The following is a 15,304-nucleotide window of genomic DNA, read 5'->3' on the forward strand; positions in this document are numbered from 1 at the left end:
ATCTCCCACGGAGCTGGGAAAGTGCACTCATGGGGGACAAATGTGAGGAAACCTGAGCCCTCTGCCCCCCGTCCCCGTCAGGGACCTGTCAGCCACCCCACAGCACTAGCACCCTGGGCACCCCTCACATTTATTTATCTAGGCTTTACAACGTCCCCGGCTCTGTGCTCGGACATTTCTATCCACGTGGCCATCCAAGCAGAGAAACTGGGGCCCAAGGAGGTTGGGAGGCCCACCGGACTACACAGTGACAGTCAGGGTTTGATCTCCAGAGCCTGTGCCCTCAGCTGTTCTGCCCTGGCGGCTCCCGGGGAGGGAAGACAACGGAGCAGCAGTCTCCCGCCCCCCTCACCTGTACCACTGAGTGCAGTGGGGCCTGTGTGGCCCGAGGCTTGCCGTCGTCCTCCATCAGGCCAGTGGCCACGAAGCTGAAGCCACGGAACAGCTGATGGGCACCAGCACTGGGGGGGATGCCCGGGGAGTCTGCAGGGGTGGGAGGGAGATGTGACCCTGAGAAGGTGCCCTTGACCATGGGGCTTCCAGGCCTGCCTCAGCAGCTGGCTGTGGAGGGGGCTTGGGTAGGCCCCTCATGCCAGGCCTCAGTCAGCCCATCTGTTCATGTGTCTTTAGACCAGCCCAGCCCTGACACACGAGAAACATAGAAGACCCCCCACACTGGGCGTCTGGCCCAAGCCAAGACACTTCATCTCTTTCTGGAGGCCTACTGCCTCAGGTCTGCCCCTTTGGGTCCATCTTCTGTGCAGCACCAGGAGGGATGGTCCCAACTACAAATCTACCCCCTGCCCGAACCCTTCAAGTGCTCCCCTCGGACCTCAGAAGAAAGCCCAACTCCTCAGCTGGGCAACTGAGGTCCTTGCGATCTTAGCTTCCTCCGTCTCCACTCTGCAGCTCAGCCTCACTGGACTCCCCAGGTCCTTAAAGGAGCCCCTGAGCCCCCGCACATGCTATTCCCTGTAACTGGGTACTCCACGGCTCTTCTGTCCTTCAAGGCTCGGCTGTCACGCTCCCCTCTGAGAAACCCTGCCTGAAGCTGCTCCTCCAGCTCCTCACCCCTGTGAAGCTGCACTCGTCACACTGCCCAGTTTTCATGTCTCTCCCCCAAATAGTCTGAGCCCTATGAAGGCAGGGCCAGGCCCCCGTGGCTGATGACTGGCAACAGCAGGAACCTGGTACATACGGGTCAGATAAGTGAATCAAGATGAGACAAACTGTTGGAGAAGTGCTAAGCTCCCTGTCATCAGAGATGTGCAAGCCACAGTGAGAAGAGCACCCCCTCTGCTAAAACCCATCCATCTGGGAATCCCTCCAGAACTAACACTACCCCCCCCCCAATATCTGGCCAAAATATTGGTATTTATCAAACTCCCTCCCAGAAGCCCCCTCCTTGGCTTCTCGCAGTAATCCCAGGAACTGAGAAGGTCTGTGGCTGAGCCCACGTTCTAGATGAGTACACTGAGGTCCAGTGATCAGAGCAGCCAAAGGCGATTCCCACACTTGCCCCTGACCTGTGGGCGCTGTCACCTCTGCTCTGCCAGACTGTCTCCACCTCATGTTTCTGCTGGGTCGGATTCTTTAGTCCTGACGTGAATGTGAGCCTCATGTGTTCGGTCTTCCCAGCGGGCTGGAAGATGCCCCGGGGAAGGGGGCCTGACTTTTCTACTGTGGCCTTAACCACCCACTCCCCCACCCCCTCACGCAGACACAAAGAGGCCCATAGAGCCCTGGAGTGGGAGAGTCAGGCCGAATGAGATGGGGACAAAGAGTCAGAGACCTATCCTGCAGTCTGCCCACACACCTGGGCCTGACCACCCTACATCCTGAGGGGCCCCCGACTCCCTGCTTCCCTCCTGTACCAGCCCAAGACAAGCCAGACCACAGACGCACCCTTGGGTGTGCGGGACGTGAACTCGGTGTCAAAGTAGAAGGTGTCGTCAGGTTGCGCCACGGCCGGCTTGAAGGGTGGCTTGATCTCACGACGGTACAGCTTCTGCAAGGTGGGGTGGGCACTCCGGTCACCATGGCGCCCCCACAGCCCATCAGGAGCCTCGGGCAGGAGAAGGTAATTGGCCTGGAGTGCAGGCACCCTGGAAGGCCGACCTCGCCTCCAAGGCCATGCCGTCACCCTCTGCTCCACATCCGGGGCCCTTGTTGGTAGAAGCCCCCTCCCGCCACAGGCGAAGCCCTGATGGGGGCTCTGGGGTGGACAGACACACTCACATTCCAGTCAATGGTAGAGTAGAAGGCATGCCGCTTGATTTCCTCTGCCCCATCAGGGCCGGAGCCTGAAAGAGCCCAGATGAGGGGTCTGCCCTTGGACGGTCCAAGCCCCCAGACACCCACCCTGTCTGCTGCGTGACCTCACCATGGTCTGGGACCAGTGACTGCAGCAGTCTACTGGGAGCATGGGGGACAATGGGCTCCCCCTGTCCCCAATCCACCCAGCCATGACCCCAAAGGCCTACTGCCCACTCAGCATTTTCCACTTTCTGGAGACCCTTATGATCAAGCTCCAGTGTACTGATGGAAGAAGAAAGGCCCAGAGAGGTCAGGCAACTTGCCCAAGGCCACACAGAATAGAAATTGGCCTTGTTCTGAGATCTGCAGAGGCCCCCATCTCCCTCCCAGCCCAGGCCTCCTCTCTATTGCTCTTATCGCATGTCCTTGTCAGCCACCAGGCAGACTCTCACTCCATTCAACCCCAGGGACCCGGACTGGACCTTACAAAGCCGGTCATGGTCCAGAGGAACCCAGGGGCCAAGCAGCCAAGACACAGTGAACATCTTCTACACAACAGGCATGTTCATGCAACTTCATTTAGTCAACAGGGTTCAAGAGCATCATCTCCCATGGATACGGGGACCCGGGGCTCGGGGAGGTGAAGTCAACTGCCTTGGGTCACTTAGCTCATAAATGGCCCTCATTCAACAAATATTTATGGAGGGACCACTGTGTGGGGGCGGTGAGGACCTGACACGGGGCCAGGATTGGGACCTGAGCCTCCTGACTCTTGAGCTCATGCTCTTTCTGTTGTGCCAGCAGCCTTGGCGAAGGAGCTGTGTGGGGGCCTCTGTCCTTGTCCCCAGGGGGAGTGGGGATGACTCAGTTCCTGCCTTCCCCCTACACACAGGTCACCCCCCCCAAACACCACACATGGAGCCAGAAAGCAGGGTGGCCCGCGGCATTGTCTGCCCACACAAAGGACAACAACGGCCCCTTTCAGCCCCAGATGTGGCTCCGTGGCCTAGGCTGCAGCTGTACCCCGCTCCCCTCCCGAGCTGGGGCTGCTTACCGAGCCGGTTGGCAGGATTCCGCTTGAACAGGGCCCGCAGGAGGCTCTGGGCTTCCGTGCTCAGAAACTGGGGCATGCCTAGCTTCGCCCTAAAATAGCCCCCAGGTCTCATCAGGGCTGAGCCCGCCCCAGAGGCCCTGTCTCCCCTCCCCACTCTGTCCAGGTCGAATTTCCAGCTCAATCCAGACAAACCATCCACTAACTCACCTCCCAAAGACTTCAGGGATTCCCCGCCCAAGCCCAGGAAAGCATAGTGCTTAACCCAGAGGAGGGTCTCATTAATGGGGAAATCTGAGGCAAGAACAGGGTATTATTCTGGCCCCCAAGCTGGGGCCAGCATCGGGGGAAACCCTAAAGTGTCAGGGCAGGGCTGGTGCTTACTTCAGAATCAGCGTCATGGTCTCCTTCCGGTCCTTCCCCTGGAAGGGCAGGGAGCCCGTCAGCATCTCAAACTGCAAAGGACAAGGGTCTATGAGGCTGTGGTCTCCATCTCCCATGTCCCCCACCTCCTCCCACCCAGGCCACTCAGCTCCATTCCCAGGATTCTTGCTGGACTGTGGCGGGTCCACCTGGATCAAGAATTGTGACTGTCTCTCTTTCCTCTGCCAATCAGAACACCAAAAGCAGTACTAGGGGCTGAGGCTGAGGTGAGGCCCAGTCTCGGGCTGGGGGCAGCCCACGTGGGGCCAAGCCTGGAATCCTCCCAAGGAAGGAACCTGCAGCTGGGTGGAGGGTGAGGCAGCTTGGCTGGGAAAATACAGGAGGAAGTCTTAGAGACTATCAACCCCCTCACTGTACAGAGGGGAAAACTGAGGCCCGAAGCATGGGCTGAATGCTTTACCCCTGTCTGGGCACTCACCATCAACACCCCGTAGGACCACCAGTCGGCACTGTGGGTGTGGCCCTGGCGGTTGACGACCTCGGGGGCCATGTACTCCACCGTCCCACAGAAGGAATAGGCTTTTTTCTCATGGTCAATGGCCTCCTTGCTCAGGCCAAAGTCTGTGGCAAGGAGGGCAAGAGGACACGTCTTTAGGAACCCCCCTGCCTTCCTTGCTGCCAACCCCTCCACACCCAATGCCCCTGCCCACAGGCCTGAGGACATCACCCCCATGACACTCGGGAGGAAGCTAAGGCCCCGAGAGGTTAGGTGACTTGCTCAAGGTTACCTAGTGGGGAGCTAGGGTTCACACCCAGGCCATCCCAAGTCTAGGGCCTGGACTTTTGACCACTTCCAAGTGCCTGGCACAGCCTCTCAGGTAAGAACGGACGTCCTGGCACTCAGCCCAGGCCTATCAAGAGCCCATCCTGCCCTCCCCTGGGACTTGATGCGGGGGGGAACAGGGGCCCTCTACTCACCAGTGAGTTTGATGTGGCCCTCCTCATCCAGAAGGATGCTGTAATGGAGAGATGGGTTCTGGTGACACCATGGGGGTTGTGGGGGGCTGGGCCTGGCCCAGAGAAGGTGATCCACCCAGATCCATCTGATGGGAGGCAGGTGGAGTAGACGGGTGCTGCCATGCAGACGTGTTGCCTGCCTTCTTTGCTAATCCTTGAAACAACGGGCTGACGGAGGGACTATTATGGCCCTATTTTAACAATGGGGAAACTAGGGACACCTGGGTGGCTCAGTTGTTAAGCGTCTGCCTTCGGCTCAGGTCATAATCCCAGGGTCCTGGGATCGAGCCTCACATCGGGCTCCCTGCTCAGCGGGAAGCCCGCTTCTCCCTCTCCCACTCCCCCTGCTTGTGTTCCCTCTCTCACTGTGTCTCTCTCTGTCAAATAAATAAAATAAAATAAAACAACCAATGGGGAAACTAAAGCTCAGGGAAGTTAACTGCACACGGTCACAGAACTAACAGATGGTGGAGATAAGATCTGAATTCAGCTCTGCCTAACTCTAAAGCCAGATCTCTTTCCAGCCCAGCGCCTGCTCCCCTGGGCTCCCCCAAGTTACCATTTGAGGATATTTAGCTATTAAGGAAAATTCTAGAGAGGACCATATCAAGGAACAACTTTCAGTGATGGCATCTCAGACATCGCACTGGATTAGCAAAAAATGTAGGCAATCGCCTGCACAGAGGAGCCTCAGCCTCGTCAACGGCAGCAATGGTGATTAGGCAGCCCCCCAAGGTGGACCTGCTGCCGCCACCACCCCACTCCAACCACCTATTCATGGGGCAGCCACAGAGAGGGAGACTTGGTTGGGGAGAGTCACACCCACCCCTCAGGAAAGACCCCAGGGCCTGCCTCTGCACTCCCTAGGGAGGCTGGCATGGAGCTCGCGCTTCACTCACTTTTCAGGCTTGAGGTCTCTGTAAATGATGCCCAGGCTGTGCAAGTGGTCCAGGCCCAAAGCCAGCTCAGCCAGGTAAAACTTCACGTCCTCCTCTGTGAACATCACCTACGACAGGCGGGAGGGGGCGTCAGCGGGGAGCGCCTCTTCGTCAGGAGCTAGGGCACGGGGCAATCAGCAGCTTCCTGGTCCTCAGGGCCCACCCTGGGGAGGACCCTTAGACACCCCCAGGCCATCCTCTCTTCTCTTTATAAAGGGGGTTGAGTATGAAATGACTAACATACAAGTCACTCGTCGTGGCATTGTTTGGAAATAGCAAAAGGGTTGCAAAGAGCCCAAGGGTTGAGCAGAAGACTGAAATGAACTGTCTCTCCCCGGCATGATGGAGTGCTATGTAGCCCTGAACACACAAGGAATCTCTCCATGTGCCGATATGGATCGATCTCTAAGATACACTGTCTTGAGCAAGGCAAAATACAGAACGGTGTACACAGGGTAGTGCTTTCTCTGTAAGAAAATGGGGGCTGGAATTCAGAACACGTATCAGAATGGTTTGTATTACTAAAGAAACATGGGGTGCTTAAACAAAAAATCAATAAAAATGTTTACCTATGGGGGGTAGAGGGACTGGGGTGGGAGGAAGACTTCTCAATGAGATTTTTCTTTTCAATCATGTAAACGTATTACCTATTCAAACATTAAAATAACATTTAAAATTTTTTTTTAAAGTTTGTTTCTCTTCTGAAGGTTGACTTGTATTAATGGTCCCATTTTTATATCTGGCTCAAATTCTTTTACGTCAGTTAAAATCCTTTTGGTTAGGGGCGCCCGGGTGGCTCAGTCAGTCGGGCGTCTGCCTTCAGCTGGGCTCGTGGTCTCGGGGTCCTGGGATTGAGCCCCACGTCAGGCTCCCTGATCAGTGGGGAGTCTGCTTCTCCCTCTCCCTCAGCCTCTGTCCCTCCCACTCATGCTTGCTCGCTCTCTCTCTCAAATAAATAAATAAAATCTTTAAAAAAAAATCCTTTTGGTTAACACATAGGACATAATGTTAAAATATCCAGATTTCTGGGAGGATTTGCGCTTCCCATCCTCAAAGCTTTGCCTGGGGCAGCCTTGGAAGAATGGAGGTGGAGAGGTGAAAGACCCCTTAGCTCCTGGGAATCAGGGTGGCGTCAGACGCAGGCCCTGATCCTCCTCACCCATCCTGGGAGAAACTCTGAGGCTTGGCCAGGGTGTACACTCTGTCCCAGGGTGGGTTCCTAGGTCAGGGTCTGCTAGGCAGGCCTGGGTGGTCCCAGGTCCAAGCCACACTGGTCACGTTCTTCACAGAGCTCTGGGATGAGAGGCCTCGTTGTCTCTCCAGCTCCATCCCGGGGCCCTATGGCAGTGGGGTGTCAGCTCACCTCTTTAGAGAGCCGTGTGAAGAGGTCCCCGCCACGCAGGAAGTCCAGAATAAGATAGAGCTTTCCCTCAGTCTGGAAGGCTGGGGAGAGGGGAAAAGGCAATGGTGGAGCCAGCTGGGCCCTGGGCCCTGCCCCTCTACCCTAAGCTCCCTTGGCCTGCTGGGGGTGGGGGCAACATAGGGGGAAGGCAGCAGCCCACAGGCAGGGCAAAGCCTGGCAGGCAGGGTGGGAACTCAAGTAGGGTCTGTGGTCTCACCATAGTGCAGCTTCACCACAAACGGGTGGTTTACATCAGCTAGGATGTCTCTCTCCATCTTGGTCCGAACGCGGTCACGCACTGGCCAGAAGAGAAAGGCAGTCACGGAGAATCTAGCCCCCCCAAAACGGTCATCCCCAAGCCCTGGCTAAGAAGGGCTGCTCTCTTTCCCAAGAGTTCCTCACACCTCATGGCTGTGCCCAGGGCTGGGCCCTAGGCGCCCTGCCCATCCCTCGAGCCCCATCTCCTGCCATCTCCTGCCGTGCCCCATCAAAGGCCATTCAATCCAGTCCGTCTGAGCAACCTGTTCTGTCCTCTGCGTGCCCTTAGCTTTTGCCCCTGAGGCTCCCCCGGAATGCTTTTACCAGCCCCCTCCCCAACTGGCACAAAAATCCCTAATGCCGGTCTGGGGGATGGAGAGTATAGTCACCTGGGAGCTAGTTAGGCAGATTCTTTCCCTAGGCCTAAAATTCAGACTCATGGGTCTAAGCGGCCACCCTCACATCCTTTTTTTTTTTTTTAAGAATAAAAGTCCCTAGGCATTCTGATCACCAGCAGGTTCTTCTTTGACTCAGCTCAGGCCTCACCTCCTCCAGGAAGTCTTCCTTAAACTGCTAAGCTGAATTAGGGCCCTCTCTCCGACAGTGCTCGTGCTTGCCCCTTCAGAGTACTTTTCACCCTCTCTGTTAATTTTTTCTTTTCCCTCACCAGATGTGGCATGGACCATGCTGGAGTTGGACTATTCCAGCCACTGTTTCCCGAATATACCTTACATTTTTACACTTCTGCTCAGGCAAACAGCTTCTCCTTCCTGGGGTACCCTTCCTCTACTATTTTTAGCCTGGAGAACTCCTAAATCCTCCTTCAAGGCACAGCTCAAACGGCCCCTCCTTACGTGAGCCCACCCTCTGTGGGCTCCCCGCTCACAGCCCCAGCTGCTCCACACGGCAGGCGTGGCTCGGCCACTGCTGCCCTGGCCTGGGAGACCTTCACAGCAGTGCCCAAGTCCTCCATCCTCCCCCCCCCATGGCTCCCATCATCCCTCCTGGGGAATGACTTCTGCCCCTACCAGGTCGGCCTGAGGGCATCAAAGCTACAGCACCCCACAAACAACCCTTCATGGGCCACAGGACCCCTAAAGTCTGCAAGGCCGACACTTCTGATCCTCCCCGCCTCACCGCAGCCAGGGCCCACTCCCCCTGGTCAGTGGCTGCACTGGTTCCCAGGCTGCTCCAAGGGTCACTGCCCAGCCCAAAGTCCACTACCAACCACTGTCATGCCCTTTGTGAGCCTGGGAATTCTAGACCTGGCCTTGGGCTCCCTTCTGAACCTCCCTGCGATCCATCTCTGGGGCCCTGCCTCCACTCCCCCTCTCCTACCCTCCCTAGCTGCCTCCCTGGACTCCCTGCCCCTTTCCTCACACCTTTCTCCACGCTGAGAGGGTCTCCCTCAGACTCTCCAAGTACCGTGAAGCAACTCTGCCCAACTAACCTCAATATCAGGCATGAGAAGGCCCCTGCCACAAGCACACTGCACTCACCCCTTGCCTTCCTTCCAGACATTCACCTTCAGCTATGGTAATTGGTGCTTGGCTTGGGGGAAGAGGGGAAGGCTGAGGTTAATCCCCAGAAGTCTTTTCTTCGAAATGGACCCTGTCTCTGCCATGAGGTAGGAGGGGCGAAGGGGGAGGCTAAGGACAGGCCTCTTTCTCTACCTTTAGACCAGGTGCTCCTCCATCAGACCCAACACTCTGGAGAACCGGGCTGTCTCCCTCAATCCTGTGCCCAGCCTGGGCTCTGCACAGGGAGGTGACCTTCACTCACCTTTCAGTGTTGCCTTCTTTAGTACCTTCATGGCATACAGGTGCCCACTATCAGGTCGGGTGACCTTCCGCACGAGGAAGACCTGAGAAAGCAATGGGGAAATGGCAGAGGAGAAGCTGGGGAGGGGGCCGAGCCTGTTAGCTCCCATCCTCCAGGTCCCAGGCTGACCTCTAACTTCCCTGAGCCCCAGGTTGACCTTTTGCCCTCCCTGGGTACCAAGGTGACCTCCTGTCCTCCCCTCAGACCCATCAACCCTTGCCCTCGGATCCTGAACCCCAAGGTGACCCTTCACCCCCACCTCTGACACGACCAGTGCTGCCCTCCCAGCTGTGGGCTCAGGACTCACTTTGCCAAAGGATCCCTGGCCCAGAACCTTGAGCAGCTCAAAATGGGATGGGTCGGCCTTCTCAGAGCCAGCCTTAACGTGGTGCGTGATGGAGATCTCCTTGAGGATGCCCTCATCCTGATGGAGGGACAGAGCTGGTGAGCATGGTGGGGCCCATCCAGGCCGGCAGGAGACATGGTCCCCATCCAAGCCCACTCCCCCTGGAGACAGGGCCCTGCTGGCCACACCAGACAGCTGTCGTGATGGGGCCAGCCTCCTGGTTCATCAATCCCAACAGGGCCTTAAGGGCCAGGGAGGGTCAAACTACCAAGGTGCCGAGTCAGGTGAGGCATGGCTCCTACTGCTCCTGCTCTTCTGGCCCAGTGAGGCCCAAAGGGATGCCCAGGCCCGGCGCAGGTCCTGCCCGTGGGACTCCCCTCCCCCCGCTGCAAAGGTTTTCGTTTTGCCACAATAGGAAGTAGAGTTTGTTCTCATACCGGGGAGGCAGAGCCAGGCTTTTGTTCCTGGTCAGAGTAGATGATAGGATCCTTCTGGCCAAAAGGGCAGGGCTCAGATGCACAGGGACCCAAGAGTCAGCAGAGACTACCCCCACCAACCCGGTAAGTGCCAGTCTGGGGTGGACAGGAGCTAAGGCCAGAGACTCCATGACCCACCCTTTGAAACTTCCTTCATAGGAGTCTACCCCAAAAGCCCCTTGCCAGGCCCTAGCTGTTCTGGGACCCTTCTGTCCTCCCTCCAATTGGCTGCTATTGCCCTGGAGCCCTGAAGCGCCTCCCCACTTCCCCAGGAAGCAAGTCTGGGCAGGGTCCAGTCGTCCGGCAGGCCCAGGCCAGGGCCAGGACAGCTGAGAGCCAACCGAGGCCAAGTTCACTGCCCAGGCACCTGCTCCAAGGGCCACAGCCAGGCCAGGACCAGACATCTGGGCACACTCACCGAGTCCCGCCTGGGGCCAGAGCCAGGGCCAGGGGCAGGCAGAGAGGTCTGGCTGGTCCTGGGCCGCTGCTTCCTGGGTAGCCAGGGGAGCAGGGCCCAGAGCCGCAGGCGGGGCGGCTTGGGATCCTGCTCCATTCGGCCGGCAGGGCCGAGGCACCATGGCAGGAGCACGCAGCGTCCGGGGCTGCCTCGGAGGTGGCCGGGCCCAAGGCGGATGTGCAGGGTGAGGGCGGGGGCTGGGCCCAGCTCAGGGCCGCCAATCACTCGGGGCCTGTGGTTTCCCAGCTCCAGGCCTACAATCTTACCACGTTCCCTTCCTCTCTTCCCCCCCCCCCCCCCCCCCCCGGGCCGCCCCCCCCCCCCCTCCCCCCTCATCCTCCCCCAGGGCCTGCAAAGGGAAAGCCCTACGCCAACGCAGCTGCTGAGGGGCAACAGGTACCCAACGGGCAAAGACAGGCATCTAACGTGTAGAGGCGGATAAAGAGGGACACCCAACAGGCAGAGGCAGGCATCCACAGGTAAAGACAGATGAAGGTGGGCATCTATCAGGCAGAGGTGGGAGAGTACACAGGCCCACCAGGCAGGGATGGAGCTAGGGGAGCTCCACACCCAGCAAGGGGAGCTAGGAAGAACACACACCCAACAAGCAGAGACAGATGGGGACATGTACCCAACAAAGCAGAGGCAGGAGGGGACCCATACCTAACAGGCAGAGGCGCACGGGACATATATCCAACAGGCAGCGACAGAAGGGGACATGAACTCAACAGGCAGAGACAGACGGGGACCCAACAGGCAGAAGCAGATGGGGGCTGGCATCCAACAGGTGGAGACAGATGGGGACACATACTCAACCAGGGAGAGACAGAAGGGGACACAACCCAACAGGCACCCAACATGTGACATGTACCCAACAAGTGAGGACAGGCACTCATCAGGTGGAGACAGAGACAGGAACCCGACAAGAGAGGCAGATGGGCCGCAGAAAGAGAAAGCCAGTCAGTGAGGCCCAAGGAGACTGACAGAGACCCGGGCCCGACACACAGAAAGCCAGACCCAGGACTCAAGGGCAGAGCTCCGGGTTCTTGCTGGCCTGCCAGGGGCTGGGGGAAGAGGTGAGGGGACATCACCTGCAAACACCCCGCATCTGGGGGAAGAGTCCGGTATCTGTGAAACCTCTGAGGTTTCATCCCTGCCAGGGCCTGCAGAAGGCCCCGGACCGAGACAGTGGGCTGAGAGGAACATCTCCTGAATGCAGTCTGATGGCTTTGACTCTGATCCAAATTTCCCAAATCTGTTATCCCCATTGCAGATACAGGAAACCGAGGCCCAGAGGCCAGTGATTCACCCAGGCTGAAAGTGGACCAGCGGCAGAGCCGGCCTACACTCAAATCCTTCCCCTAGTTACTGCCTGGCTTGGGGTCAGCAGGCCTCCAGTGCCAGGAAAGGGTGAGCAGGTAAGTCAGCCAGAGCCCTGCCCCGCCTCACCCCCTCCCTCAATACTGGGATCAGCGCAGGGACTTCCCATTCTAGGTCTAGGACCTGACAGACACAGCCCTATCTTCAGGGGACCTTGAACAGCCACAAAATCTGCAGCCATCAGAAGCTGCAGCCTCTGCAGGCCCCTGAGTATAACCCTGGGCGGGACAGGCAGAAATCCTGGCTCAGAGAGGGGCTGAGCTGAGCCAAGGCCACACAGCAACCCTCGCCCACCCCCGCCCTGAGGTTTTAGACTCCGCTCGCCTGCCTCTGAGAACACTCCCTGGGGACAGAAGCAGTCACCCAGAAACCCCAGGGGACAGGGCCACTCCCAAACCCATTCCTTGCCCAGGGCCACGGTGAGAGATATTGCTGGAGGCAGACCAACCCTCTGCTCACCTTTCTGGGACAGGGGAGTGAGTCTCTCTCACCCCTGGGGAAATCTGCCGGGGTCTGCATGGTGGGGCTCAAGCTGGTGCCCAAAGGGCCCCGTTACTCCTCTACTTCTGCTTTTTCAGCCTTCCCGGCCCAGAAGGCAGGGTCCCTGACCCCCTCCTTCTCACTTCCCCCTCTGCAGGGAGGAGGGACAGAAGATGGGTCAGGTTCCCCTGCCGAGGAGGGGACACTGCAGACCCCACGCCCGTCACTCTGCGGGGGGGCCCGGGGATACAGCCCTCCTCATCTCCTCTGATCCTAAGGAGGGGAGACCAGAAGACAGACAAAAGTCACAAGATAACAAGGCAAGGGCACATGGGGCACCCCAGCACCTGCCAACATCCCCTTGAGGGAGTGCGGGGCAGACGTCAGCAAGGCCACCGTCTCCGAGTGCCCCAGGCCAGAGCGCAGAAGCTCCTTCCCTGGCAAGTGACCTTCCTATGGCTGGGCCCACCCAAAATGGCAACCCTCTGAGCAGGCACCCCGCAGCCGGCCCCGCCTGGGATGGGCAAGGGAGCCACAGGGCCTAGCAAGGACCTCACAGAAGTGTGAGAGGGGGAGAGGTAGCGGTGGGGCAGGCGCCGACCAGGCCCAGCCCCCTTCCACGTGGCCGGGCCGCATCAGTCCCACCAGTAGCCCCACAGGAACGGGCACGCCCACAAGTACACACAGGCCGATGATCGGAAACCATTTCCACAGACATGTGGAAACACACGCCCCCACGTACACACGGACTTCCCCTTCCAGCCCTCAGAGGGCCTCCAGCGACAGTCTGGTGAGGGCCTGCTGGCGGTTGTGAAAGGGGCCGCCTTAGACGGCTCGCTGCACCCAGTGCCTGCAGGCAGGGCTGTGGAGGCCGGGACAGCCCGGGGAGCCCCAAAGCTCTCCGTTCCGGAGCCAGTGGGGCCCCCCACCAATCCTCAAATCCCAAAGCAAAGGAAGCCTCTGTGGCTAGCAGGGTGCAAGAAGGGGCAACAGGAAGGAACCGGTCTCAGACCTGCCTTTGCTGGAGGGTCTGTGCTGGGACCATGAGGCCTCTGGTGGCCGGAGCGGGGGAGGACAGCCACCAGACCACAGCCCTTGGTCCCTGCCCCATTCCCCACCATATACTTCCTCTTACTTACTTCCCCCCACAGGGCAGCTGGGAGAGAACCCCAGAGCCCCCCAGCCTGATCCCTGGTCCCTAGGGTCCTTCCACCAGCTGCAGCCCAAACCCAGCTGCCAATCCCCGCGGTAACGGACACCAACAGCCCCTTCCCCAATTGGCAGTATTTGCAGGGCCTCCCGGGCCTGCCCCTTCCGGTGGGACAGATCGCTCCTGATGGGGCAGGTGAGGAGAGGTCCCAGGCGTCCCTGCTGCACTAGGCCAGGACTGGGCCATGAGTGACAACCAGAACTGTGCCCCTTATAAACACAGCGTGTATTGCACAAGGCCGTTCTTTCCTTCAACCTCCACTGGTATGGCTTCTGCCAGGCCCTGTGTCTTAGCTTCGAGAGAGATCCTGTACTTCAGAGACATGAAAACCAGACTCGGACAGAAAGTGACTTGCCCAAGGCCACATGGCTAGAAAGGGGGACAGCTCAGAGCAAAATCAAAGAGTGTTTGCTTCCAAAGCCCACACTCAAGCGTTTCATTATCGCCCTCCATGCAAGCCCGTTTCCCCTTTGGACATCCGTCACAACTACCGGCCCCCTGCTCTGTCCCCAAGCCCTGAGCCTGACACTAGGAGGCGCACATGTTAAGACTCAGGCCTTGTTCTCAGGCAGCTCCTGAAAAGACAGGATAACAAAACACAAGTGGCTACAAATCTACAATGGCGTATTATGGGTGCTCAGAGGCAGGAACTATCTGCCCGGGGTGAGGTCCCAAAGGACCTTCCAGAGAGGGTGCAGTCCAGCTAAACCCTGACGATGAACAGGAGTTGGCCAGGCAGAAAGGAGGAAAAGAAAGACACTCTATGCAGAGAGAGACCTGCATGAAGAAGAGGCTGAGGCCAGGAGTGCAGGGTAGGAAGTTAAGAACTGTCCACTCACTAGCTGAGCGCTCCCAAGCAAATTTCCCTCCCCGTCTGAGCCTCAGTTTCCCCCTCTGTAAAACAGAGCTCACAACTAAATATTCCACCCTTGGAAGGTTGTTGCTACAAGTACAACGGGCCACAGAGACAACGGGATGTTGTAAACAGGACTCCTCCCTGGATTGGGTGGGCAGTCTTACTGCTGCAGTCTCCTGTGGGGAGGCTGAGGGGACACAGCCCAGCCGCATGGTCCCGGGGCCTGGGAGGGTAGGCTACCCTACCCCGGCCAGTCCAAGGGAAGTTCCCCCCAACACCTGAGGCTTCCAAGCCTCCCCAAAGTCCGCAGTCACATCCTGCTTGTGCTCCAGCCAGAGGAGCAGGAGGGATCCGGGACGGATCAGGGTTTCATAAACAGGAAGAGAGGAGGGGAGGGGGGAGACGCCCAGCTCTCAAAATAGACCTGCAGGCGCTTCAAAGGGGTCCAGCTCCGGAGATAGCCAGGGGAGGGGGCCGGGGGTGCCCGGTCCACCCTCATGGAGGGAGGGAGGGTGAGCGGAGCCCCAGTCCGCCTGAGGACCCCAGGCGTGCCAGGGTGCCAAAGGGATCCGGGAAGCTCTTGCCCTGGACTGCTGTCCGTGCTAGGGCTGCTAAAATCCAAATCCCCCTTTCGGCCTAAAATGAATAAAATAAGCAAACATTAAACACCACACTTTGGGGGTGTCCGGCTGGCTCAGTCGGTGGAGCAGGCGACTCCTGGTCTCGGGGGTTGTGAGTTCGAGCTCCCCACTGGGTGTAGAGATGACTTAAAAATAAAATCCTTAAACAACAACAACAACGAAACAAAACACAGCAAACTTTGTCGGACTGTTTAATTTATACATATCACACTCCTCCTCCGGGTGGCCCTGAGGGGTGGACCCTGTTCTTCTATAGGAAAAGCATCTAAACCTCAGAGCAGTACAGTACCTGCCCAAGTCCTACAGCAAATGAGAAAGGGGCAGGGTCCTG

The 15,304-nt window shown here is 58.2% G+C and overlaps 1 protein-coding gene across 3 annotated transcripts in view; it reads right to left on the reverse strand.

Moving 5' to 3' along the window:
* The window catches only part of RPS6KA1 (ribosomal protein S6 kinase A1), a 38,272-nt gene that overhangs the window by 13,712 nt on the left and 9,256 nt on the right, over positions 1 to 15,304 (reverse strand). Inside the window, exons 1-13 of one of the 3 annotated variants that reach the window (XM_032390612.1) lie at positions 12,246 to 12,440; positions 9,435 to 9,551; positions 9,089 to 9,170; positions 7,266 to 7,346; positions 7,010 to 7,089; positions 5,608 to 5,714; positions 4,670 to 4,707; positions 4,170 to 4,312; positions 3,692 to 3,762; positions 3,311 to 3,399; positions 2,239 to 2,303; positions 1,906 to 2,008; positions 353 to 483 (exon numbers count right to left, since the gene is read on the reverse strand). In XM_032390612.1, the coding sequence (XP_032246503.1) occupies positions 353 to 483; positions 1,906 to 2,008; positions 2,239 to 2,303; positions 3,311 to 3,399; positions 3,692 to 3,762; positions 4,170 to 4,312; positions 4,670 to 4,707; positions 5,608 to 5,714; positions 7,010 to 7,089; positions 7,266 to 7,346; positions 9,089 to 9,170; positions 9,435 to 9,551; positions 12,246 to 12,305 (1,167 nt within the window). In that variant the 5' untranslated portion in view covers positions 12,306 to 12,440. Of the gene's footprint in view, positions 1 to 352; positions 484 to 1,905; positions 2,009 to 2,238; positions 2,304 to 3,310; positions 3,400 to 3,691; positions 3,763 to 4,169; positions 4,313 to 4,669; positions 4,708 to 5,607; positions 5,715 to 7,009; positions 7,090 to 7,265; positions 7,347 to 9,088; positions 9,171 to 9,434; positions 9,552 to 10,367; positions 10,656 to 12,245; positions 12,441 to 15,304 lie in introns of those variants that run through there. The other 2 variants (XM_032390595.1, XM_032390603.1) reach the window with 2 other exon arrangements.

The sequence above is a fragment of the Phoca vitulina genome, unplaced genomic scaffold (genome assembly GCF_004348235.1).
Source record: "Phoca vitulina isolate PV1807 unplaced genomic scaffold, GSC_HSeal_1.0 scaffold2, whole genome shotgun sequence".
NCBI lineage: Eukaryota > Metazoa > Chordata > Mammalia > Carnivora > Phocidae > Phoca > Phoca vitulina.